A 25878-nucleotide genomic window follows, 5' to 3' on the forward strand; every position below is an offset into this window, starting at 1 on the left:
TATCAATTCAGGTGTTTCGCCAATCTCGGGTCCCTGGAGTACTTAATCAATTTGTTTACACATATGCCAATCTGCAGTTGACGTTTGTACTCCTTTCTGGCAAACTTCTCCGATTTTTTTTTGGCCCAAATCTTCATTCTTTTCTTCAATTCCCGCACCCGATTTTCAACTTTTCTTTGCCTTCCCATTGAGAGGTGTCATCTCTGTCAGATTCTTCACAAGAGCCCATGTGTAATCTGGGATTCTTTATGGCTTTATGAGCGCGCCCGATGCGCGATGTATGAAGGGTGGAAGTGGCTAATACATCCGGGCTCGGGCCACGAAGATTCTTTCCCAAAATCTGTGCATTGCAAAAAGGATTGGATCCTCCGTAGAAGAAGAATCTTTCGGTGCTCTAATACCACTGTAACAAACTTGGACACCCCAAGTCAAGATTCTACCCCGACACAACAGAGATTCGCTTCAAAACAATTCACAAAATTAACACGGCCCGGCGTAGTTCCGTGCCCAGAGCTATTGGCCCCAAAGACTGGCGCCCCTTTTGGTATTTCTTTTTTGTATTAATCTGTGTCAAGTACAAGAGAGCAGATAGGTGCTCACTCTCAGACTCTACGTCCAGATGCTTTGAGGAGTGAGGCCTTGCCCACTTATTTAAAGGTGCAAGTGATGCCTAAAAGCAGAGCCCCAAAATCTTCTAAAATCAAAAGCTTCTCAACTTTAAAAGCTATTATCCCCAAAAAGCTTGGCTTCAAAAAATCTGCCAAAAAGCAGCCAACGCAATTTCTGAAAATTCCTACGCTGCCACGTCAGCATGTCAGCACGTTTTGTGGAGAATGCCACGTCAGTAGTCAGCGGAATCTGCGCTGCAAATTTCGGGAGTCCGTACGATGCCACGTGTCAGCTAGTCAACGCATAATCCGAGACAGCAGTGTGTGTGTCCGTGTATGTGGGCACTGCCACGTCATCAGTTTGTGACATGATGAGCAGATTTTTGGTTTCACAATAGGTTGGTTTACGTGGCTTAGCGCTTCCTATTCGGAGCGATGAGCTATTGGATGCTGAGTTTGTAGACGACTCAGCTTTGTACTTGGAGGGCCAGGAGGCCAATCTACACAGGTGTGAGCAGGCTCTTGAGACCTTTTGATGTGCATCAGGCGCACTGATCAACTGGAGGAAGTTAGTGGCTTTCTCGGTTGGCAGTGCTCTGACGCCTGATTGAATGCAAGGTATCAGATCAATGGCATAATCTTCAGGACGAGCAGGTGGTAACTCTCCTCGTAGGCCCTCTGAGAAGCAATCGGCGTGAGAGTGGAGAAAATCTTGGCGTTCTTTATCAAGTTTAGACATATTTGTGCTATCCTTATCGCTCAATTCTTTCATAAAGATCGAGTAAACAAACAGACTGGATTTCATTAATTTCGAAATGGCCGAAGCCGATACAATAGGGACAAACTCGCCCTTTAGTTTAATATCAAGTACAATTGTTCTTCCCTTTTCTGTAGCCAAAGTCGCTTTTCTCGCCTGATAATCGACCACGGGGTTGTTCTTGTTGTACCAGGGAATCCCTAAGAGAACATCACAACCCTCCAAAGGCATTATGAAGAAGTCCTCACGCCCCAAATACCCCTGACAATGCAACCGGAGTTTGCCAATGATGACAGGTGTAATGGCTACGTCCCTGGCGGGTGCCGCTAGAACTGCCTCCTCAAGTGGTCCCATCCGATCGAGAGTAATCTCGAGCTGCACTGCCAATTCCGGTGAAATGAAGTTGGCCTTGGCTCCTCCATCAAAGATGATCAGGGCCTCTTAATCTTTCACTTTGCCCCAAGCTCGGCAAAGTTCTGTACTCTCGTCCATGGTGTCGAGATCGGTACCCACACAATCTTGAACCAGTCCTGTTTTCATCTTGCCTTTTCGTCCACGTTTCTCAGTTGCTCTCGAACTCTCAGGCCTATCGTCGTCCTTATCATTCTGTTCTTTTTGTGCCTTTTAAGGGCACTTCGCGGAGATGTGTCCATGTTCCTCCCATCCAAAGCACTTCCCCTCCTTGATGAATCGAGCTCGCTCCTGAGGAGTAAGCTTGGGTCGTGCATCCTTTTTCTCTAGGTTGCTCTTTTTCTTTCTACTTTCATTCCCAGAAGTCTGTTCGGCTCGTTGTGTCATGGCCTCATCTGTGGTGTTGGGTGAATGATCCCCAACCCTCCTTGAGAGCAAGATAAAGTAATGACCTGTCAAGACCTTGGCCTAAGCTGACTGTGTGTCTCATCCTTATCGCAAGAAGTTCTTGTTCGGATGCTCCAATTGGTTGATGCAAGAACTCGAGAAAATCCAGCAAGATGTGATCTACCACATAGTAGCCAACAACACTTGGTTGGCAGCCACAACCCTGCCAGCAAGATAAAGCCATGCTAAGATCTAATGGATTAGTTTCCTCTTGATGGAAATGAGGAGAGGAACAATTTTTTACTATAGTGATAGATCCAAACCAACTTGATATTCTTGTGATAGGATCAAATTATCTGATAGTTGAATGCATCAATGGTTCATGGTGGCCTTCTTCACACAATCTGTGCTTTGTATTTTCCAACATAGTGCTAAAAAAGTATTTGATGACAATACCACTTTCATTAATTTGTTGAATTTTGGCTTTGGCACACAATGAGATTCCACATATACACTCTTTACAGATTGCACATATGATGATCTTTTTTTGTTCCAATGTTGTCTCTGTAGAGGTTAATTAAGAGAGAAAACATATTCATTACAAAAATATTACGCTTGAAAAGAACCATAACTTTAAAAGAAAGCATTAAAAAGGAAAGTACAACACAAGGGGAAATTACTACAACAATTTAATGTGAACTGCTAGTGAGTGAGCTACATGGATAACTGTGCCATCACTCTAGTAGGTAGACCAACTTGGTGTAGTCCAACTGTAGTATCACTGGTGAAGATATGCGTATCCACCAAGGCACCCCAATGATGATGGTGACAGTCATCCAAGAGTAGAACATGTTGAGATTGACATCTCAATAGATTGCATAAGGAAAGAAAATGACCAAGGTATCGCTCTTGATTCGAGATGTAAGCTACTATGTTTGCACAAGGTTCTAGAGTTTTTGCAGATGTTGAAATTTGGCATAATTGTATTGGGTATGAAAATGTGAAAATGCCAAAAAAAAATCCAAGTCAAGAGGTTATTGGAGGTTTGGTTTAAGGTGGCTACAATGCATAAGGTTTATGAGTCTTGTCATCTTAAGAAGAGAAAGCAAACAAATCTTTTCCTCATGACAAGCATGCAATTAAAAAAATGTATTGGAGGCAGTACATTCCAATGTATGGGTCCTCTAAAGCCTTTGTCCATGGGTGATGCAAGTTTTATGTCACATTCATTGATGTCTATACAAGAATAGTATGTGTGTATTTTGTGAAGGAGAAGAGTGAAATTTCTATTCACTTTCCAGATTTCAAGGCTATCGGATCGAAAAATAGACAAGGAATTATGTACAATTCTTGAGGTCAGATGGAGAGGGAGAGTACTTCTCCAATAAGTTTAGTGGTTTTTAAGAAAGCATGAAACTAAGAGGTAGTTTTGTTTCAGATATACTCATAGCAAATGATTTTGTTGAGTGAAAGAATAGACACATTGCAAAAACTACAAGAGAAATATTGTTGAATGAAGGGACTATGCCTCATATCATTGGACTAAGGAAATATCTATGATTGTCTACATCATGAACAAGACTCTTATTGCTAATGTGAATAATATAAAAGTTGACAAGAATTTGGAAAAGAAGACCGATTTGTCACACCTCAAAGGTTTTGGATAAAGCTGAAAAACTTTTGTTTATAAATTACCCCTTGAGATGAAATGGTAAATCATGAACAAGACTCTTATTGCTAATGTGAATAATATAAAAGTTGACAAGAATTTGGAAAAGAAGACCGATTTGTCACACCTCAAAGTTTGGATAAAGCTGGAAAACTTGTTTTTATTGATTACCCCTTGAGATGAAATGGTAGAAAGATTACAACCTTGTCACCCCATGAATATTTTTTGATGAAATAAAGATAATGTAAAAGATGTTCTTAGGCATAATGTAAAACAGAATGTGGTTGAAGAAAATATAGGTGCATAGTCAATATACAAGCCGTACTTCAAAAAACTCAATAACGGTCACTTCAAGCAATGTGCTAGCTAGCACTAGTCACACAAATTGCATTGCATGTACATGTGATTGCTCTAAAAATACCACAAAAATAAAGCTTACACACCCTTTTGACATAGGGCATCATGTCCATATATACAAAAAACAGGTGGCTAAAATTCACGCAACGTAGTTTGCCACACTCCAAGCCTACTAGATCATTCATGAATAGCAATAGAAAACAAAAACTTTCACCAAGTGATGGAGTATTCACTTAATTGTCATATTTAGCAAACACATCATAATTTTATTGAGACAAAGACTCGGCTTCAACCACATTCATCAACTAGTCACACAAATTGCATTGCATGTACATGTGATTGCTCTAAAAATACCACAAAAATAAAGCTTACACACCCTTTTGACATAGGGCATCATGTCCATATATACAAAAAACAGGTGGCTAAAATTCACGCAACGTAGTTTGCCACACTCCAAGCCTACTAGATCATTCATGAATAGCAATAGAAAACAAAAACTTTCACCAAGTGATGGAGTATTCACTTAATTGTCATATTTAGCAAACACATCATAATTTTATTGAGACAAAGACTCGGCTTCAACCACATTCATCAACCTTGCAACATAGTTCTTTAATCTATAGCCATTCACACATACTTTCTGCAAGGTTACGTCCAAGTCAGCATGGGTTTCCTATGATATGAGCTTCTGTTGTTTCAGGATCCATGGCATCATATATTTTAGAATCTCATCTATATCTACGTCTGTTTTGGTCAAAGTATAGGTTCGTTTGGTCACAACGTCGAAGTCTGATTTTCGATGGAGGAGAGTTTGGCTCAGAACAGATTTCTGGGTTCACCCATGTAATATCCTTCAGCTCTAGAGAGAATGGGCTATAATAGATTCTATTCTCTAAAATGAACCATCCTTTTTGATCTATCACACTGGACACACTTCTGTGAGCTAGGATGTGGGCCGTTCAAACACTGGTTGATCCTTTTTGCACAGTTGCTCTTTTTGGTCCACATAGTGTGCATATGAATTATGTGTGCCATACAAAGCTAACATCATTCTCTTTGATGTGCCTCTTAGACTCGTGAATGATTGCACACTTGTGGTGGTGGATGCATAATCATTTGCAAACCTTACACTCTTTTTACCTTTGGTGATAAATCGGGATTCACATTTCCAGTTTGCTCTATGCTTTTCTTGGCAGTTGATGTGTCCCTAGTGTCTAGATTTCTTGGACAATCTTTATGAAAATGTCCACTTTTTCTTCCATAATCTGAGAAATATGCTATGACAGGTGGTATTTTATTTGGTTATGTCATTCAAGCTCTAGCTGAGAAGTTTCAGCTTTTGTTTTCACCAAGTTGTCAGCATCTTCTTCTGAAACCTGAGCATCAGGCTATAAACTGTTTCATCTTGACCATTATAGTGCCATTGACTTTGATCTCCAATTAGACTTGCTTCTATTGGCTGATTTGTTGGATTAATGGCTCTCGATTGTCGATTTGACCAATGTAATACATGTAGAACAATCCTGATTGCATATGCACTAAATGGATGCTTTGCGGGCTTGTGCAGGTTTCTGGATAACCACTTGGATCCATCTTTTGCACTTCTATCTGCACCTTGTCTTCTTTGTGCTTGCAATGCCAAGCTCCACTGAAGTCTGTGAACGTCTAGGAGTTCTCTGATCTGGCTTTACTTTGATCAATAGGATCGTGGCTCCTGTGCCGCTTTTGCCACTCATAAGATACTTATGGCCTTTCGAATCTATATACAAAACCTTATCTCCATTGTAGCCATATAGCTGTAAAATTTGCTATGTTGCAATTGTGCATGTGTTGCTACTGCTACTGGTTAGCTTTGGTTCTTGTGCATTTGAACTCTCGGCTCGACTTGACTCCATGTTGTCTTGGTCTTTAAGAACTATCTCCTAGCAGATCCTGGTGTTGATTAGCAAAATTACTCCTACTCGAGTTTGATGAGACTGCTTTTGCCAAAGTACTTTTGACAGCTGATTGCTCTTACACTCACAAGAGTTGATTAACTTTAGCTCAACAGTGTTAGAACTGATTGCAACCTTTGAAATGGTGAAAATCTAGGCTTTGAATAACCTAATCTGCAATCCACCGTGTGTCCCTATTCGTCCAACTGGAAGCTCAATTTGCAATGCAATTACTTGCGCTTGCCCGTTTTTGGTCGGCACAATCACTTTTAGTTCTTCTATGTTCTTTGACTATAATGCGGTCCACCTTTCAAATTTGGGTTAGAATAATTATGTTCTTGGTCAGAACGGTTAAGTTCCAATTTTCAAAGGCTTTTCCCAAAATCTTGCTCGAAATTTTGAGCTTCGATGAGTTTTACAACTCAAATTTGTGGATTTTCTTCTCAAAACAATGTCAAAACTTGCCCCGATTCGCAAGTTCCATGCGTGAAACTGCCCTAATGGCTTGATTTTACTAAAAATACATTTTGAATTGCACTTCTATATGCTCAAGCCCATTTTGACAGGTTTTTGTTCGTTCGCTCAAACTGCTCAATTTTTTACTAACTATTGTGATTGGTCTGTGTATATCACTTCAATCCGAGCTAAGTGAGTCAATAAATGAGATTTCCAAATTCTATCCTTGTAAAGAGTTGGACTAATTTGCAACCTAGAAACTGAGTTATCATGTATTAATTTTGATCCGATGGAACCCAAACTTTACCAATGACCTTGTATTATGTTGCTTCAACACTGTACAAGCTCAAAAGTCCAAAATCTTGTTTTTGGGCTCAAAAATAAATACTCGTGATTATTTACTTTTCTTAATTTTCTCACTTTTTAGACTTTTTTTGCCATATAGACACCTTGTTGTAGTCTTTGGACAAGTTTCACTGAGTTTGAACAAGATTTGTCCTAGTTATCAATTGTTTAGTGTCCGCAAACTCAGTTTTCAAGAATCTGACTTATGTCTCACTTTTGTGACTCAAATTTCACCAAATTTGATATGAGTAGTCTACTTGATATGCTTGACCCTGTGGTATACTCAATTGTGTAAAAACTCTCAAATCTGGGACAGATGTAAATAATCGCGATTATTTACTTCTGAGAATTTTTAGAGTTTTTTTTTTGCCAAGATGATGATACAAACAGGTGAAGTACCTCAACTTAATCTCCTTAGCAAAGTTTCACAAAGTTTGGATAAACCTCGCTCAATTTGTCAACAATTTTGTGTCCGCAAACTGTCTTTATAAAACTGGCCATAATTTTCACTTTAAAGATCCAAAGTTTACCAAATTTGATGTAAAGTGTTCAATACAGCATGATAAAACCTGTGGTATGCTTGGTTGGCTGAAGATACTTGAAAATTGGACAAAAGTAAAAAATTGCGATTATTTACAATTATCAAATCTTAGCATATTTTTTATCATTTGAGTGTACACACGTGTTAAACACTTTATACTAATCCTCTAAGTCAAGTTTCTCAAAATTTGAACAAGACTTATAAAGTCAAACTCAATTTCTCGACAAACAATACAAACTTTTATTTTTTTCAAGTTTTTGGTCTGTTTTGTGATCCAAACTCTATGAGCCTTCACAAAAGATGTTTGTAATCATGCATAGTCTTCCATACCAATGCGGATCAATTTGAGTCAAATATAAATAATTGTAAGTATGTCCCTGTAATCTTTTCCGCATTCCTTTTATAGAGAATCTAACATGATCCTTTCTTTGAGGTTCAAAGGGAAAAGAAGACCAGCCAGCTTGGAGGGGTTTGAGAAAAAAAAAATTGGGTTGATGAGACATGGAGAGAGAGAGAGAGAGAGAGAGAGAGAGAGAGAGAGAGAGAGATAGACAGCGTTGCCATGTGTCAATAGGAGTGATGAGACGTGGAGAGAGAGAGAGAGAGAGAGAGAGAGAGAGAGAGAGAGAACGAAGATCTAAAAAGATTTTCCAGTGGGATGGGCCTCTCTCTCCTCTCTTGTTCTCAATCTGTGCAAAAGAGGGTAGGCCGACCCACGACAGTGTGGCATGCATGGGAGAAGGCGTTGCATAGCTGTAGGCGGGAGCATTGCTGCAGTGTCCAGGGTAGGGAAGCGGAGGTGAGGAGCCAGCAGGGGAGGCATTCGGATCTGGTAGGACAAAATGAGGAGGAAGGAAGCATGAGAAGCTCTCTCTCTCTCTCTCTCTCTCTCTCTCTCTCTCTCTCTCTCTCTCTCTCTCTCTCTCTCTCTCTCTCTCTCTCTCTCTCTCTCTCTCTGTGTGTGTTATGCTCCATGTCAATTACGCGAGCAAGCAGATGCAATAGCATCTGCTTGGCGATGCTTGGGCCTAGCCAAACATTGCTAGAGAAACATGCCGTGGTTGACGGTGCTTGGCAATGACAGGGGCCGAAAGGAGATGGAGGGCCATGGAACAGGCGCAGGGAGAAGAGGTGCAAGCTCCGGGGGGGGGGGGGGGGGGGGGGGGGGGGGGGGCAGGCGGCCGGGGACAAGATTTTTTCCATTTTCCTTGAAATCAAAGATTCCAAAGGAATCTACCAAGTTAATTAATGGGTTTTTAGAAAGTGGACCCAGTATGTCCATCTTTTTGACTTTAAAATGAACAATTTTTGCAACTTTTTTAATAGTCGGTCCTTTTGTGACATGTTTTAAGCCTCTGAGTCAAGTCAGAACTTAACTTAGTCTTAATTCTCAAGAAAATATAAATAATGTGAGTTTTTGCCAACTCTTGAAAACCTATCTCATATGCATCCTTATGCTTACCCACTGGTCATAAAACTTCTACCTTTGCAAACTTTCGAATGAACCGCCGGTAGTAAGAACACAAGCCCAAGAAGATTCTAACTTCATGAACATTCTTCAAATCTGGCCAGTCATGTATAGTCTCAATCTTGGCCGGGTTTATCTATACTCCTACCGCTGAGACGATGTGTCCCAGAAAGTGTATCTCCGGCAAGAAAAAATCACTTTTTTAGCATTGATAACTAATATGTGACCACGCAATGCCTGAAAGACCTGTAGCAAATGGTGTCGATGTTCTGCTTCAACCTTGGAGAAGACTATAATGTCATCAAAGAAAGTGCTGACAAAAGACCCATACTCTCGGAAAATCCTATCCATCATTCGGTTGAAAGTCGTTGGAGCATTGGTAAGGCCAAAAGGCATCACCAAAAATTCATATAAACCAAAACTTGTCCGAAAGGCTGTCTTGTAGACATCTCCCGCAGCGATTCTGATCTGATGATATCCGCTTTTCAAATCAATCCTACTGAAACAAAAGAATGTCTGAAGTCGGTCAAGAATATCATCGATCCTTGGAATCGGAAATGTGTTCTTGATAGTGATTTTATTGAGAGCTCTATAATCAATGCACATTCTCCAAGATCCGTCTTTCTTTGATACCAACAAAACTAGGGTGAAGTACTCGGCTAAATGCCAAAAGAAATAATGCTCTACCCCCTTCAAGTTGGTAACGATGCCGCGGTGACCCATAAACGGTGGACAGTAGCACCCTGTCAAGACCTTTTTCCTCAAAGACTGTGTGACACACAACATTGTTTTCTTCATCAAGTAGCCATCCGTATGGAATATCCTAGAACTGTCTCCCCATTCTGTATGCGACTAAAAACATCGATATAGTCCAGACCTAGTCAACCATATCCTCGACGCTTCTATGGTGGATCGCAGGAATAGCCAAGACGAGGGGCTTCCGAGACAATGCATCTGCCAATTAATTTTTATGTCCCTGAACATGGACAATCTGGCAGTGAAACTGTGATAAGATGTTAGCCCACCGTATCTACTTTTCCGAAAGCTTCTTCTGTGACAAGAAGTAGCACAAACTCTGATGATCTGTACAAATTGTGTAATCGTCTCCGAGTAGATAATGTCGCCACTGTGAGAGCATGGATTACTGCCAATAGCTCTTTTTCATAAATCTGGGCTACCAATACTGGCCGTTTGCTTTCATAAGCAATCACATCGCCTTCTTACATCAAGACCACTCCAGACTTCGAACATAAGCATCACAATAAACTTCGAATGGCTTTTGCAAGTCTGGCAAAGCCAACGCTGGTAGTCAATTTTTCCTTAAGTGTCTGAAAAGCAGTCTGCAAATTTTCGAATGAGCCGCCGGTAGCAAGAGCACAAGCGTAAAAAGCTTCCAGCTTCATGAACATTCTTCAAGTCAGGCCAATTGCGGATAGTCTCAATTTTGGCCGGGTCCATTTATACGCCTGCTGCTGAGACGTGTGTCTTAAGAAATGTACCTCCGGCAAGAAAAACTCACTCTTTTTGGCATTAATAGCCAATCTATGATCGTGCAATGCCTAAAAGACCTGTAGCAGATGGTGTCGGTGCTCTTCTTGGAGAAAACTATAATGTCATCAAAGAAAGTGCCCACAAAAGATCGATGCTTTCGGAAAACCCTATCCATCATTCGGTTGAAAGTTGTTGGGGCATTGGTAAGTCCAATAGATATCACCAAAAATTCGTATACACCAAAGCTTGTCCGAAAGGCTGTCTTGTAGACACATTAGAGTTGTATATGCCCCATCATTGTCATCTACCAGTTTTTGTTATTAGCTCATGCATGATAGTCGATACCACAATGAACGGACACCGTTGTATACTATTTGTTGCATAGGTCAACATGACCTTTCACAGAGGTTAAAACTTAATACAATATTTACATCATTATATGTTGTGTCTCAAGACCCAATCCCTCTCCTCCATCCTCCCTATCTCTCAATTTCTTCGCTTACCATCTGACATGACAAGGAGCAATTAAGCATTATGTGAGCGGGTATTTGGGAGAGTTCGATGCCTAGGAGGCATGTCAAAGACCATTGCTAGCAATATTGGTGCCACGCAAGGATGCCCACTCTCTCCCACACTGTTTGGATTATACATAGATGAGGTAGCAATTTCATTACACGTGGTGGAGGCGACAGAGTCAACTTGGCACGTACTCCAATCTTGTTATATGTTGATATATTATATTGGTATATGAACCTCCAAGAGGATTGTATCCCTGGGATGAGAGGATACGCAGAGGAGAGGTGGTTGTTGAGCAGTAGGGACAGGTGGAGGATGAGGAGCACTATGTATGCGGCTCCAAGGCCTATATTGCCATCAAAGAAAGATACCCCACTCTGTTCAAAGATCATCGCTCCCTCCAATTAGTGGGCCTCCATATGCTAGAGAGCCTTATAATGGAGATTAAATGACACAGAGAGATCTCTTTACAAGCCCAAACGATACAAGGAGGGGGACGTCGAACACCGATTGCCGCATTCTTTCAGAGATCCCCCCACCTCCGGCTCCCACAAAGTAGGGAGTTACCCTCAAGAGAGCAGAGACACTCAGAGCCAACAAGAGACAGATACCACCTAGATTTTGGACACCTCGTCTCTACCAATGAGAGATGAGAGGGATAAGAGACCAATTCCACCAGGAGACTACACAGTGCCTCTTGGCTCAGCTCTGATCAAACCCAGGCATATATTTCAGGGAGCTTCTAACAACCCCATCTTTGATGTATACCATACTTCATCCCTAGTATAGTGCATGATGGAGCTAGCTAGAGTGCATATCATACTTGTATACCCTTTGCATATAGCCCTGTATTCTGAGCCCCTACCGATAGAGCTCCATCCTCTCTCCATCCATTATGGTCACCAGTCCTTGTACACCCCAGATCACAATTTTATCAGTCATCTTTAGTTGTAGTCAATATTTTCAGTCAGCTTTTCCTTTTTGGGAAGACAAAGGAAAGATCACATATATACATTGATTTATCTCAAAGGCTGAGTTCCTCTACTCCATCCTCCTTCCTTCATCACGTCGTCCTCTGTTCACGCCGCCAGTGGCCGCATCAAGGTGAAGACTGTTGGCTCTAATTGGACATATGAAGTGTACGCTAAACAACAAGAGTGTGCACTCATGGTCACACAAGCTTTGCACATGCAAGTGACAAGGTGGAGCGGGCAAGGTACATGGACACCTATTGTAAGAGGATGGGCATCGAGTGTGTTTCTGCAATAGAATCCCCACGGACAAAAGGGGAGAGCACAAAAAGGCGATTGCATGCCAATGACTTGGTGCATGACCAAAGATCCCAGTACTTCGGTGATTCCCTATTTCCACATTTGACTCTTCTCCCCTACATGAGAGGGTCTACTTTTGCTTTCCCTTAGGATCCACCATCAACGTTTTGGTACAGCAATGTGGACACAAAATTCAAGGAAACTTCTCAAAGCAGACCCGATTAGTTTCTGTTGGTTTTTGCTCAATTGTGAGTTTTCTCACTTCAAGGTTTTCCAACAGTAATAAGAAGAATTAGAACAAAATAATGTGTGTGTGTGTGTGTGTGTGTGTGTGTGTGTGTGTGTGTGTGTGTGTGTGTGTGTGTGTGCAGATGCAAGCTCAAGCTCTCTTCAGACTTGCAATGTTTCATAGCTTACCTTTCCCTCGAGAAGTAATTGATAAGAGTTCGTCACAAGTAATATCCACAGTTTGTGAAGCAAAATCAGAGTTCTGCAAAAAACGACAGTTCAGACCTATTGTACTGAGATTTCACATTGATGTGGCAAAACATGATATGCAGTCAAAACTAAAGAGTAAAACATGACTTATTGTTCTAACGGGACAAGTTCAGACCTATTTTACTAGGATGTGGAGCAACATGGTATGCAGTCAAAATCACACAACATAACAACGAGTTCAGTGTGCACAAATGTAAGATTTTTTCTCTCTTAAAAGACAATTAAAACAACACAGCCTGTTGATGAGTCTGACCCTACTTCTCATGAGTTCAAGATAAGAAGAATTCTTGATTCAAAAATGATAGGAAAGAAGTTACTTAACCGTACAAACAAGAACTCCAAATAAGCCTGTATAATTGTATATGGAGCTAAATGTTTGGATTGCTTGTACCTCAGGATGTTTTAGCACATTTTTATCTGTGAGCATGTATCTTCTCAAGTCAGGAATTTGTCCTTGGACAATGTGCAAAGATCATAATTCAAAATAGGAACCTGCTTACAAAATCGTGTATACATGCCCTTTCCAGGGCCACCAACCGAAAAGGATTCGCCACTTCCAAGAAGATACTGCAGACATACATCATGCAGGGTTGTTTTTTCAGCTAATCGCTTGCAAAAACATCAAAGTCACCGTCACAACCAACCTTTAAAACCGTCAAAGTATTTGCAAGTCTTTCATTTTGCCAGCCATTTGGAACTTCAAATGCCAATGCGATATGGGTGTCCTACACACGGTCAGATTAGTAACACCAAAGCTGACATGTGTAAAATATTAGTCAAAGGATGCATACCCTGAAATTCAGAACAAAACAGCAAACTAGCTAAAATATTTAAAAATTCCTATTTTTTTGCTAACTGAAGAAGTCAGTCCACTTGCATCTGCATGCGATCACAACTCATCTCAAGTGAAGCATCTCCCCTACCTTATCTAATTTGAACACTTACAGGCAATTCTTTGGGTTCCCTCCAATCACCACCAACATACTTAAATTTTGGCATAGGAGATGAGGGCATTTTTGGAAGGTCCAAAAGTAGAGGCTCTGCAATAGCAAGAAACTTTTGGTGCTCAACGCCAACTGCAGACAAGACCATACGAGAGGCCGTATAGTTCTCCTGCACAAAGGTACAACAAGACCCCTAAAGATAAGGCATTTGGTAAGTAAATAAGCATAAATCACCTTCAAAGTACCGAGAGAGAGAGAGAGAGAGAGAGAGAGAGAGAGAGAGAGAGAGAGAGAAAGAAGAAAGAAAGAAAGATTTTTTACGTCTATGTCAGGCCGAAATCGGCCTATGAGACAAATCAAATGTACATGGTGTGTATGTCATCCGTCTATCGGAAAGACAAATGAAACAAAACTGATACAAAACTGAACTGAATGTAGGTAGTGGAGTATCTGAGGAGGGATGGAGCTCTATCTCTAGGGGTATATGCATGTCTATATGCTCAAGGTAGTACAATCATGAGAATGCATCAAGCTATCTAGCTCCATCCTGTACAAATGGGGGGATGTAAGATGTGGTACATGGGCGGGGCTGGTGCCAAGGCTACCCGGATGAAAGCTGTCGGGTCGGCCCTCATCTGAGCTACTCGCTCCTCAGTGGCACGGCGCTCCTGGGCTCGGATCTCCTCGATCTGTCGGTGGTGGGAGCTCGCGCCCCTGTAGCCTGTGATTCGTGGTCGTCGTCTAGCTCGGCTCACCTCCGCCTGTGGGAGTGTCACTCCCCTCTGAGTGTCTGGTGAGGGAGGGGCGGCAATCCTCTGAAAGAAGTCTGTGAGCTGCGACTGTCTCCCCTCTGTCTGTGTAGCTGTGCGTGGCTGTAGTAGTGTGTCCCGATGGCTCTGTATCTCTAGTAAGAAACGTCCGAGCTGTCTCTGATCTCGAGAGTCCATGATCTCTCGGAGAGTGGGCTGTCCTCTGAATAAGGCCTCATACCTGCCTCTGATCTCAGTGTATGCTCTGCATCTACATACAAAGTGCTCCTCACTCTCCACCTCCTCTGTGCAGGCTCTGCAGACTCGCTCCTCCCTGGGAACACCAGTATGTCTCCCGATCTCAATCTCTAACCTGTGTGAAGCCACTCTCAGCTGACCAATCGCCACCCGTGAGCTATGTGGCATATATGTGTCCGTGGTCTCTGTATGAACCCCCCAGACAATATGGTGAGAAACTGGTCTCTGTAATCTGACATCCTCGTCCCCAAGCCAGGTGACTCCCAGACTCTCCTAGTGTATAGCTGCCACAGATCCTGTCTCAATACCAAGTTCCTCTCACTGCGAGAGAGGTGAACAGATGGTGAGTGGGGGTCGTACTGGAATGGTGGTAGGCTCTCCATGTCAAGACCGTGTCCCTCAAACCATGCTCTGACCTGTGAGTACCATGCTCTCTCATGCCCACTCTCTGATAGCTGTATAGCTGCCTCAAATGCTCTACGAGTAAGTCTGTCAGGAGGTAGCTCTCTCATCCTCTGGATGCAACAGACTGTCTGGAATAGTGCCTCTACAACCATAGGTGGTGTGGCGAGCTCGGCTCTAATAATGTCATGTGGCACTGTCTTCTTGCTGCGGAGCAAGCGTGAGATCATACATACCTGTGGCCTCTCAAGCTGTGTCCACTGGTCAGCTGTCAATCCTGGTGCCCATACTGCCGCCGAGTACATCAGGGCCGGGGTGACTAAGGTGTCGAAAAGCCACCCTTCGTGCGGGGCTCCTGAAAGTGTGCCTGGTGGCATCTCCGCTCTAGCATGGTCAGAGTTGCATATCCTCGGGTGAGCCTGTCAGCAGCAGCCTGCCTCATAGTGAAGGGTCCTGGTAGGCTGGTGAATGTGATGCCAAGGTAGACATAGGAGGTGACTACATCAACCTGTCCTCCTGCTGCTGTGAAGGTGGCAGCGCTCCTCACTGCACTGGATGTGTGAAAGATCATGACCTTGGTTTTGCCAAGGTTCACAGTCAACCCCCTGTGTGTGCTGAATTCGTCCAAGGCCTCAAGATGGCGTTGCAAGCCCTCGGGTGACTCTGAGATCAACACAATATCATCAGCATATAACATGATGTGGACCGGAGTACCTGCCAAGTCGCTCCCCTCTCCCCCTGCTCGTAGTATGTAGTCGGAGATCTCGTCGATGTAGAGCCCAAAGAGTGTCGGGGAGAGTGGGCATCCTTGCTTAACACCAATGGTGCTAGCAATGGTCTCTGAAAAGCCGCCTGGGCAACGAACTCGACCCGTCACCCTCTCGTAGAGAGTATATATGGCCCAAATCATCTCTGTTGGTACCCCAATGCTGTGAAGGCGCTGGAAGAGTCTCTCGCGTGGGACTGTGTCAAAGGCCTTGCGGAAATCCACAAAGCAGCAGTAAAGCCTCTTCTTCCGCGCCTTTGCCCCATCAATGAGGCAGCGCAGAACGAAGATGTGATCAGTGGTGGAGAAAGCTCGTCTGAAACCTGCCTGGCCTGGAGCTCGTAAACCCTCGGTCTCTGCGTAGCAGCTGAGCTGTGCCTCGAGTACTGCTCCATATAGCTTGGCCATCGTGTGGCCAATCATGATAGTCCTGTAGTTCCCTGGGTCCAGGGTGTCGCCAGATTTGTGGATAGGCACTATGGTGTGCTGTGTCCACTCCTCTGGGAAGCCCTCCCCTATAGCCCGGTTGAAGACATGTGCAATCAACGGGGCTATAGTGGAGGCCGCATAAATGATGTGCTCACTCTGTAATCCAGTATGGTCAGCTGATCGTCTGTGCTGCATGCGGCGTATGGCCCTCTCTACCATCTCTGCTGTAAAGGAGGAGCACGTGGGGCGTGGCCCGTGTGGCTGTGGGATAGGAGGCTGCCCTCGCACCTCATAAAGGCGCTCTGCATAATCATGCCATATCTGTGGATCCTCAATAGCTGTAGTCGGACGTGGCTCGCGCAGGGTGCGCCATGCCGTCGCGCTATCTATGCTCATGAATAGGCGGTATAGCTCAAGCTCCTGTGCCTCTTCGAATGCTCGCCGCTTTTGGCGTGTCAGCGTCTTCATATGTCGTCTGGCCTCTCTCTCTGTGATCTCTCCTAAGGCTCGCCGTGCACGGAGGCGTCGGTATAACTCTCTGCACTCATCATCATACCAGCGGTTCTGAGGCATAGTCCCGGGGGGGGGAGTGCGTCCTGTGTGAGTGGTGTGTGGAAAAGAGCTAATAGCTGAAGTGTGGAGAACGGAAGAGATATGTGATGTGAGAACTGAGAGTGGTGTGGATGGGTGGAGGAGGCATAGGCCATGCTCGACCTCGGCCGAGTAAAGAGAGGCTAGCTCATGTGTGAAATGGATGGTGGTGTGTGGAGTGTGTGCTGTGGAGCTGTGTGGGATGGTATCTCCGGTGATGGAGAAAGAGAGGTATGTGTGGTCGGCTCCGATGGGTATGGGTGGAATGGTGAAGGATGTGATAAGGTGTGTAGCCTCCCTGGGTCCCAGAATATAGTCGACTGTACTCCCCCCTCCCTCTGTAACTCCATGTGGCATACAAGTCAGGCCCCCTGAGGTGGGCCACTGGGCCATCCCGTTATAAATAACGAGACGGTGCTGGGAGCCAAGTCGAAGTAGGTGTCGTCCGTAGGCTGTGACTGGAGCTCTGTCTGCTGTATCTCTCATAGTAGCCTCCTCATCTAGAGTGTGTAGTGCCTCTGGGTCCTCATGGTCATATGCCTCACACTGCTCACTGCGCGTACGAGCATTGAAGTCTCCCATAAGGAAGACTTCACCCAGTGTGGAGTACTCCATAATCTCCTCCGTGAGGCATGCGTACGGTGACTCCTGCTCAATAGGGGCGAATCTGGAGCCTGTGGGAGCAAAGTAGCAAAGGGCAATGTAGACGATCCTGTCTCGTGAGAGCTCGAGGCGAATCCACATGTATCGGGCCTGTGGGTCCCGGGCAACAATCTGTAGTCTGCTGTGAAGCCCCTGTCTAAAGAGTATGGCCACTCCTCCTGAACCGCGAGTGGTGTGCTGGCGCATACATCCCTGATGTAGAGACTCCCATTGGAATCCATGTATCCGTGGTAACCCTCTCTCTGGGCTCTCGTGTGTCTCTGTAAGTAGAATCATGTCTCGACCTCTCATCACCTCCTCAAGTCTCTCTGGGTGTGTCCATAGGTCTCCATTGCAATTCCAAACCGTGACATGAATCTCCTCGTGTGTCCCACAGGCCGCGAGTCCCTATGCGATGGTCTTGCCATCAATGATAACCCTACCATCTCGATATACTGCCTTCTTCCCTTCTTTGCGGGCTTGGTGGACTCTAGGCATGCACGCGCGGCGGTGATCTTGTTGCATCTTTGTGAGGTCATCATCAAGATAAATCGGGGGGCCTTCTAGCCCTCTCAAGATGACCCTCTTTCGGAGGAAAGAAGTTCGAGACTCCTCGGAGGCGAATTGGAGGATGAGAGCTCTCTTCTTTGGATCTTTGCCGGCTCTCCAAACTTTGGAGAAAGGGATCTCTTCTTCCTTGTATCCCACTTTCTTGCATAAGGCTTTCCCATCGCTCTCGGGTGTGGACCCTTCTTCTTCTTTGATGCCGGTCACTCGCACATTGAGACGGCGAGCTTGTCGCATCTTCTCCTCCTCGATGGTTGTGTGTACGATGAGTACCTCATCTTTTTGGGCTTCCTCTCTTGCTACCTTCTTGATATTCTTTTTGACCACTTCGACCCATCCTTCTTTGGTGGCTTCTAATTTGTCCTCAATGCTTGCGGTGAGGGCTTTGGTGATCTCCTCCTTGAGGGCTTCCTTAGCCTCCTCTTTAATCTCTCCTTCCTCGGGGGTGAGGGATGTGATGGAAGCATGAAGGAGGTCGATTTGTGCCTTCATCTCTTCTTGCTCTTTCCTCCATCTCTCCCTCTCCTTCTCGTTCTCCCGTGCCCTTCTCTCCTTCTCCTCTTTGAGGTTTTGGATTTCCGCTCTCATGTCCTCCTTCTCTTCGTTCCATAGCTTGATGAAGGTGGCTTTCTCCTCCCTCCATATCTCTCTCTCCATCCACCATTCTTTCATGTCCTTCTCCAATTGTGCAAGCCTCTTGTTCGTGAGCATGAAGGTTGTCTTCATTGTCGATGTCGGCGTCTTGATGATGGGGGAAGACATGGTTGTCTTCGGAGCTACCCTCTCTTCATATTGTGAAGAAGAGGGGAGAAGGGGAGTACGTGTGTGTATGCGTGTATGTGTGTAGTGTGTGTGTGGGTATGTATCCGTGTGTGTGTGTGTGTGTGTGTGAGAGAGAGAGAGAGAGAGAGAGAGAGATGGCTGCGTGATGGGGAACGAGGAGGGGCTGCGTGAGGGGGAGGCTGGAGGGGGGCAGTTCAGCAGCAGCAGCAGGTTGGTATAACAGCGGCAGCAACAGGCGGGTACTGGGGGTGCTGTGCAGGTGGGGCGGGTGCACTGAGCAGCTGGGGTGACACAGCAGCGCACAGTACAGCAGTAATGAAAGAGAGAGAGAGAGAGAGAGAGATGAAATGAAATGATATATTAACGTCTACAAAAGGCCAAAATGACCTATGAGACCAAACTGATTACAATGGTGAGTCTAGTACCAAGTCTGGGTTCAAACAAAGAAAACTACAAACTAAAAACTGAGATAGGAGTGCTACCGACTCCTATGGGTGGCTGGTAAGCTGAGCAATGGTACAATGCCACAAAGGTACAAAGTGGGGATAAGTGTCACCATGATACAATATAGCAGTAGCATGAAGCCTATCCTGATCGACACTCTGGGTGTCGTGCTAGAATTCTCCGTCGGTGCTGCGTGGCTCCCCTCCTCATTCGTGGTCTTCTCGATCTCCCAAACTCTATAGCTCGATCAATGAGAGTACCACTGGTGTGTGTATGGGTGGGAACCGAGCTCTGTGGTGGTGGTGGTCCCTCTGCCTCTGTGGTACTCGGACTGAAGAAATCTGAGATGCGTCTCTGGGACTGTCTCTATCTATGCCCTCTCAATAGAGAGTTTCTATGTCTCTGTATCTCAAGTAGAAATAGTCCGAGACATCTCTGATCCTAATATCTCATGACTCTATCTAACAAGTCAAAACCATCTCTAAATAAACAGTGAAAGCGTCCCCGAATCTCATAGTAGACTGTGCAGTGACATATGAAGTGAAACTCTGTCTCTGGCTCTGCATGGCATAATTGACATATCCTCCTGTCTGCTGGTATGCCTCTGAATTTACCTGTCTCAATCCCAAGTTGGTGTGAAGATGTGCGTATCTGGCCTATGGCACATCGTAACCCATGAGATAGATGTGTGTCCATGTAGTTGGGCCGTGTGACAAATCCGTCTGTCGTGAGTTGGAGAAGATGTTCTCTATAGAAAGCCCTCTGCGTACCCAACTCCTGTGATGGCTCTATCCATGTACTCCTAGTATCAAGCTGGATAAGATCCTGCCGAATGAGTCTAGTAATCTCCATCTGTGTAAGAGCCAAAGATGGTGCATCAAGAGAATATTGGAAAGGAGGCAACCTGTCCATGCTGAAACCATGCCTCTGAAACCATGAGCTCATCTGTGCATAACAACATGATGTATCTCCCTGTAATGCCAGCTGTCTGGATGACTCAAGAGCAAGCCTAGCATATCTGTCCCTGGTGGTGTCCCATAAGCTGTGTACAAATGATACTGATCTGGTAAGTGCCTCAATCTCCATAGGTGGGGCAGCCAGCTCTGCCCGTATGATATTATGTGTAACTGAGGTCTTGGCTCTAATCAGCCTAGGAATCATAGATACCAAGGGCCTCTCCTCTCCATATTACTCCATCCAGCGTTGTCAACAGATGGTCCCCAAACCTGAACCCAGTAGTGCATAACTAAAGCGACCAAAGTGTCAAAGAGCCAGAGCTTTGTTCGAGGTTCGTGGAACTGAACCTGCGAACAAATCCTCTCTAAACCGCCTAGGGCTGCATAGGCACGAGTCAATCTAGTGTCTGCTGCCACTTTCAGTGTGAACCTCGGTCCACTAAAGACGACCCCAAGATATGTGTATGCATCAATGTACTCCATACTGTCCTGACCATATGTGAGTGTAGGTGCTAATATCCTAACCCACTGTGGCGTGGTATTAAATACCATGACCTTGGTTTTACCAAGGTTGACAAACAATCCACTATCCCCTACAAAACTATGCAATGTGTCCAAATGTCTCTACATACCCTCTAGTGAGTCTGATATCAACACGATATCGTCAGCATACAATAAAAGAGGGATCCATGTCCCTGCAAGCTGAGCACCTCTATAATCAGAGACCTCATCAACATACATACCAAATAAAGTAGCGGACAATGGGCATCCTTGTTTCACTCCGATAGTGGAGTGAACTATGTCAGATATCCCCTCTGTGTGAGTACATGACCCTTCACTGAACTGTACAATGCTATAATCCCCATATCAGTTCTGTGGGTACCCCCAATTCCATAAGTCGGAGCATCAATCTGGCCCTCGGTACTGTGTGAAAAGCTTTGCGGAAGTCAACAAAGCTGCAAAACATCCGTCTACCATGTGCTCGACCCTCCTCAATGATAGCTCTGAGTGTAAACACATGATCCAGTGTGGAGAAACCCCTCTTGAAACTAGCCTGTCCAAGCGCCCGTATGCCCATAATCTCTGCCCAACTGCTCAGCCTATGCTCAAGGATGGATGCATACAACCGTGCCAATGTATGTCCTACCATGATAGTACGGTAATTCCCCGGCACTGTTGGGTCTCCTGTCTTGAAGATAGGTATAATAGTAGACAATCTCCAAGACTCAGGAAAGCCCTCGCACATGACACGGTTGAACAACCGTGCAAGCATCTCTGCCAACAAGTCCCCAGCATGTATAATGTGCTCTGCTACAAAACCCTCATGATCTTGTGCCCGTCTGGTCTATATCCTGTCAATGGCTTCCTTTACCATCTCGGTAGTAAAGAAGGTGCTCGTAGCCGGACATGGTTGTGGTGGATCTGGAGAGAGAGAGAGAGAGAGAGAGAGAGAGAGAGAGAGAGAGAGAGAAATGAAATGTAATACTAACGTCTTCAAAAGGCCAAAATGACCTATGAGACCAAAAGGTTACATGTGGTGAATCTAACACGAGGTCTGGGTACAGAAAGTACAAGGAACTGAAAAGAAAATAGTGGGTAGGGGTGGGGTGAAAGCTGATACAAAGGGAATACATAGGGTGAGCCGATACAATGGAGCTCTCTGACAGTCGAGGCATCATATACATATACATCAGTATCCGGGATGGCTCCTATGTCACGCCAATATGGTATGGATCCTTTGTCGCAATCTACGTCGATATCAAGAGGGCCTTCTCATCCGTGGGTGACGAGACCGCCCCAACTCTTATCGCCCGATCAAGTAGTATATCTCTGGTGCCTCTGGTGTTGTTATGTTGTGGGGGCTGCTCGAACTCCTTTGTCTGTGACTAAAAGAAATCTATAATCTTCCGTTGTCGCTGGATCTCTCTCATTGTGCCCCTCTTCAAGAGGTCCTCTCTGTGTTTGCGAATCTCCAGTAAGTATAATCCGAGGCATCTCTGATCCTGGTATCTTATGACTCTAGAAAGTGGCCCAAAACCCTCTTTGAATAGACAGTGCAATCGGCCTCGTATCTTTACTGGGCAGTGACATATGTAATGTAGCTCTATCTCTGGCTCTATTGGCACACCTGACAAATCCTAGACTCAACCGGTACTCCTCTAATTCTGCATGTCTCGATCTCTAGCTGATGTGAGGATGTGCGTATCTAACCAATAGCACATCGTATCCCGTGGGATAGATGAGTATCCATGTATCCTGGTCTGATCACAAAACCATCCTCCGTGAGTTGGAGAAGATGCTCTCTATAGAAAGTCATCTAGTACCTAGATCATGTGTAGGTTGTATCCATGTCCTCTTCGTATCCACTAGATCAAGTCATGTCTGATGAGCCTCGTAATCTCTGCCCTAGTGAGGAGGATAAAGGGTGCATCCAGAGAGTACTGAAATGGGGGTAGCGAGTCCATACTACAGCCATGTAACTGAAACCAACATGCCATCTCTGCATACCAACATGATCTATCTCCCTGCAATGCCAACTGTCGCGAAGACTCTAGTGCTAATCGAGCACATCTGTCTCTAGGGAGAGCCCAAGTGCTATGCATAAATGAAACTGATCGAGTGAGTGCCTCCACTACCAATGGAGGAGGAGCGAGCTCCGCCCTAACAATGTCATGTGGTACTGAGGCCTTGGCCCTAGTCATCCAAGAAATCATAGACACCAAGGGCTTCTCCATACATCTCCATCCATCAGTACTACCAACTCTGCTATGATGATCAACCGAGGGGCCTCATATCTCCACTGCGTACAACATGGCCAAAGTGACCAAAGTGTCAAAGAGCCAAAGCTTTGTCCAAGGTTCTTGGAACTGAACCTGCGAACATATCCTCTCAAGTCTCCCCAATGCTACATAGGCTCTGGTCAATCACGTATTTGCTACACGCCTCAGGGAATTTATTTGACCACTGAAAACCGCCCCAAGATAAGTGTATGTAGATATCTGCATACTCCACAGTTTCTCAACCATATGTAAAAGTGGGGGCAGACCTCCTCACCCACTACGCCGTGGTGTTAAACACCATTACCTTGGTCTTACCAAGGTTCACAGACAATCCACTGTCCCATGCAAATACATGCAGTGCAACCGAATCCATGTCCCCGCAAGTTGAGCACGTCTATCACCCTCAGTATGTACATAATCTGAAAACTCATCTACATATATCCCAAAGAGAGTCGGAGATAGGGGACAACCTTGCTTCACCCCAATGGTGGAGTGAACCATGTCGGACTTGCCCTAAGTAGTGCGTACCTATCCTACCACTGTCCTGTATAAAGCTAAGATCCCCCAGATCAGCTCTGTGGGCACCCCCATGAGTATGAGTCTGGCTCATGGCACTGTATCAAAGGCTTTGCGGAAATCCACAAAGCTACAATATATCCTCATGCCATGGTGTCTACCCTCCTCAATAATGGCTCTAAGTGTCAAAATCTGGTCAAGAATGGAGAAACCTCTCCTGAACCCTGCCTGTCCTGCTGCCCATATGCCCTCTCTCGCTGCCCATCCACTTAACTCATGCTCAAGAATTGATGCATATAGCCTAGCCAGAGTGTGACCAACCATGATGGTTCGGTAATTCCCGAGAATCATAGGATCTCCCGACTTGAAGATAGGCACAATAGTGGACATACTCCGAGTCTCTGAGAGAGAGAGAGAGAGAGAGAGAGAGAGAGAGAGAGAGCTTATATTAACGTCTCACAGACGCCAAGCGATGGCTTGTCAAACAAAACCAAATACATATATCTGTACTATCCAGATGTCATAAAACATAAAACAAAAGTTTTCACGACAGAGGGGCTGTGGATGAACATGGTAAGTATACAAAAGGTGGTGGTGGTGGTGAGGGGGAGTACAAGAGGCTTCTGATGGACCTCTTTTTTTTTCCCGAAAGAGAATCTCTTTATTAAAATAAACATCTCAATGGCACAGCTTCAAGATAAATATACAATGCGGATCATCACCTAAAATGTACAAAAATGACAAACTATTTCTTGGTTCCCAATCTCCCAGATCTCCTAACACATACATTTACATCATGTCCAAGAGGTGGAAAACTCTTCTCATACTGTGTCATGACTCATGAGCACAACAAGAGGAATATCATGTCTATCATAACTACATGGAGGTACAGCAATTTCCCCAAGCGACCAGTTCGGCTCAAAGAGAGACAAGTGACATCTGTGCCAAAGAAGAACAAGCCTAAAGAGGTGGACCTTGTCTTTATACCTCTCTAACTGGAGGGATCCCTGTCCGCCTCTATCGCCTATGTCTCCTCTTCTTGGCTTCTCTTCTCCTGGCTCTTTCAGCCTCTGACCTCCTAGTCCTGGACACTACCCGTCTCTCCTAAGGCCCCGTATGCTGTCTCTGCTTTGGACGCTTTATCCTCCTAGAGCATCCAGCTCCCATATGACCTGCTTCGCCGGATAGAAAAATAGTGCCTTGGTTAACCAATACAGAATACTCGTTGCGGATGGACCTCAAACCCATGTAGTGCTCACTTCATATGTATATGCCTTGGAAATTACAACAGCACGAAAATGCAACTCTAGTCAGCTCCATCATATGGCAACGGGTGGGTATAATATGGCATACATAGGAGAGCCCTCAATTAGCACTCGCATGATCTCTGTAGCGTCACTCGTCCTCTCTTGCATACTAGAGTTATGGCATCTCTTTGGATTCATCCAATTGGTCCCGGTATCTCTCAGGGACATGTAGTAGGGAATAAGGGTTGTTTGTGCCCGGCCAGAGTGAGGTAGTTTTCGCATATTTTGGGATTTATGTTTACCTCAGGGTTTTGGCTCGTTCCATGGCCATATAGGCTCCTGCAAGCTGCAAGTATTTCCCCCAGCCTTGGCGCTTTTTTCCCCTGAGCCCTATGGGCCTTTCTTGCCCTTCTCCTACAATTTCCATATTTTCCCCATTTTTACCCAATTGTGGGGCTGGAGGTGTGGGTCGGGCATTTTTTTTTGGACCCTATATAGGGAGTAGGGGGGTCCTCTCCAAGACACACATTTGCAAATCCCTTTGTGGGGTAGCCCCTTGGGCAGGCAAAGCCAATCGGCAAGCTGTCACAACTTGGTAACGTGGCGTGCCCAATTGGAATGAGCTGGCCAAGAGGACAAGAAGAACTCAGCCTAGAAAGTGTGGTCGAGGTGTGGGTCGGGCTTTTTTTTTTTGGACCCTATATAGGGAGTAGGGGGGTCCTCTCCAAGACACATTTGCAAATCCCTTTGTGGGGTGCCCTCATTGGGCTGCCAAGGAGGGCAGCCCCTTGGGCAGGCAAAGCCAATTGGCAAGCTGTCACAACTTGGTAACGTGCCGTGCCCAATTGGAATGAGCTGGCCAAGAGGACAAGAAGAACTCAGCCTAGAAAGTGTGGTCGAGGGGCCTAAATAGAAGGGGTTAGAGTTTTAAAATAAAAACGTAACAAGCTTGGACACTCCAAGCGAGAAATCAATAGCAACACACGAACAGAAACTTCAAAACCACTGAACTTTAAAAGAGAGAGAGAGAGAGAGAGAGACGTAGTTCTGTGCCCAGACATATTGGCCCCAAAATATGGTGCCCCTTTCGGTATT

General features: G+C 45.0%; 1 protein-coding gene across 9 annotated transcripts in view; it reads right to left on the reverse strand.

Moving 5' to 3' along the window:
• The window catches only part of LOC147427550 (mitochondrial-processing peptidase subunit alpha-like), a 208947-nt gene that overhangs the window by 73537 nt on the left and 109532 nt on the right, over positions 1-25878 (reverse strand). For 3 of the 9 annotated variants that reach the window (XM_086496488.1, XM_086496487.1, XM_086496480.1), the window contains 6 exons: positions 13655-13822; positions 13354-13434; positions 13210-13276; positions 13032-13126; positions 12629-12701; positions 7732-8294 (listed from right to left, as the gene is read on the reverse strand). In XM_086496488.1, coding sequence (XP_086352614.1) covers positions 7747-8294; positions 12629-12701; positions 13032-13126; positions 13210-13276; positions 13354-13434; positions 13655-13822 — 1032 coding nt within the window. In that variant the 3' untranslated portion in view covers positions 7732-7746. Of the gene's footprint in view, positions 1-7731; positions 8295-12628; positions 12702-13031; positions 13127-13201; positions 13277-13353; positions 13435-13654; positions 13823-25878 lie in introns of those variants that run through there. The other 6 variants (XM_086496481.1, XM_086496485.1, XM_086496484.1 and 3 more) reach the window with 6 other exon arrangements.

The sequence above is a fragment of the Adiantum capillus-veneris genome, chromosome 23 (assembly GCF_014529385.1).
Source record: "Adiantum capillus-veneris isolate H3 chromosome 23, ASM1452938v2, whole genome shotgun sequence".
NCBI lineage: Eukaryota > Viridiplantae > Streptophyta > Polypodiopsida > Polypodiales > Pteridaceae > Adiantum > Adiantum capillus-veneris.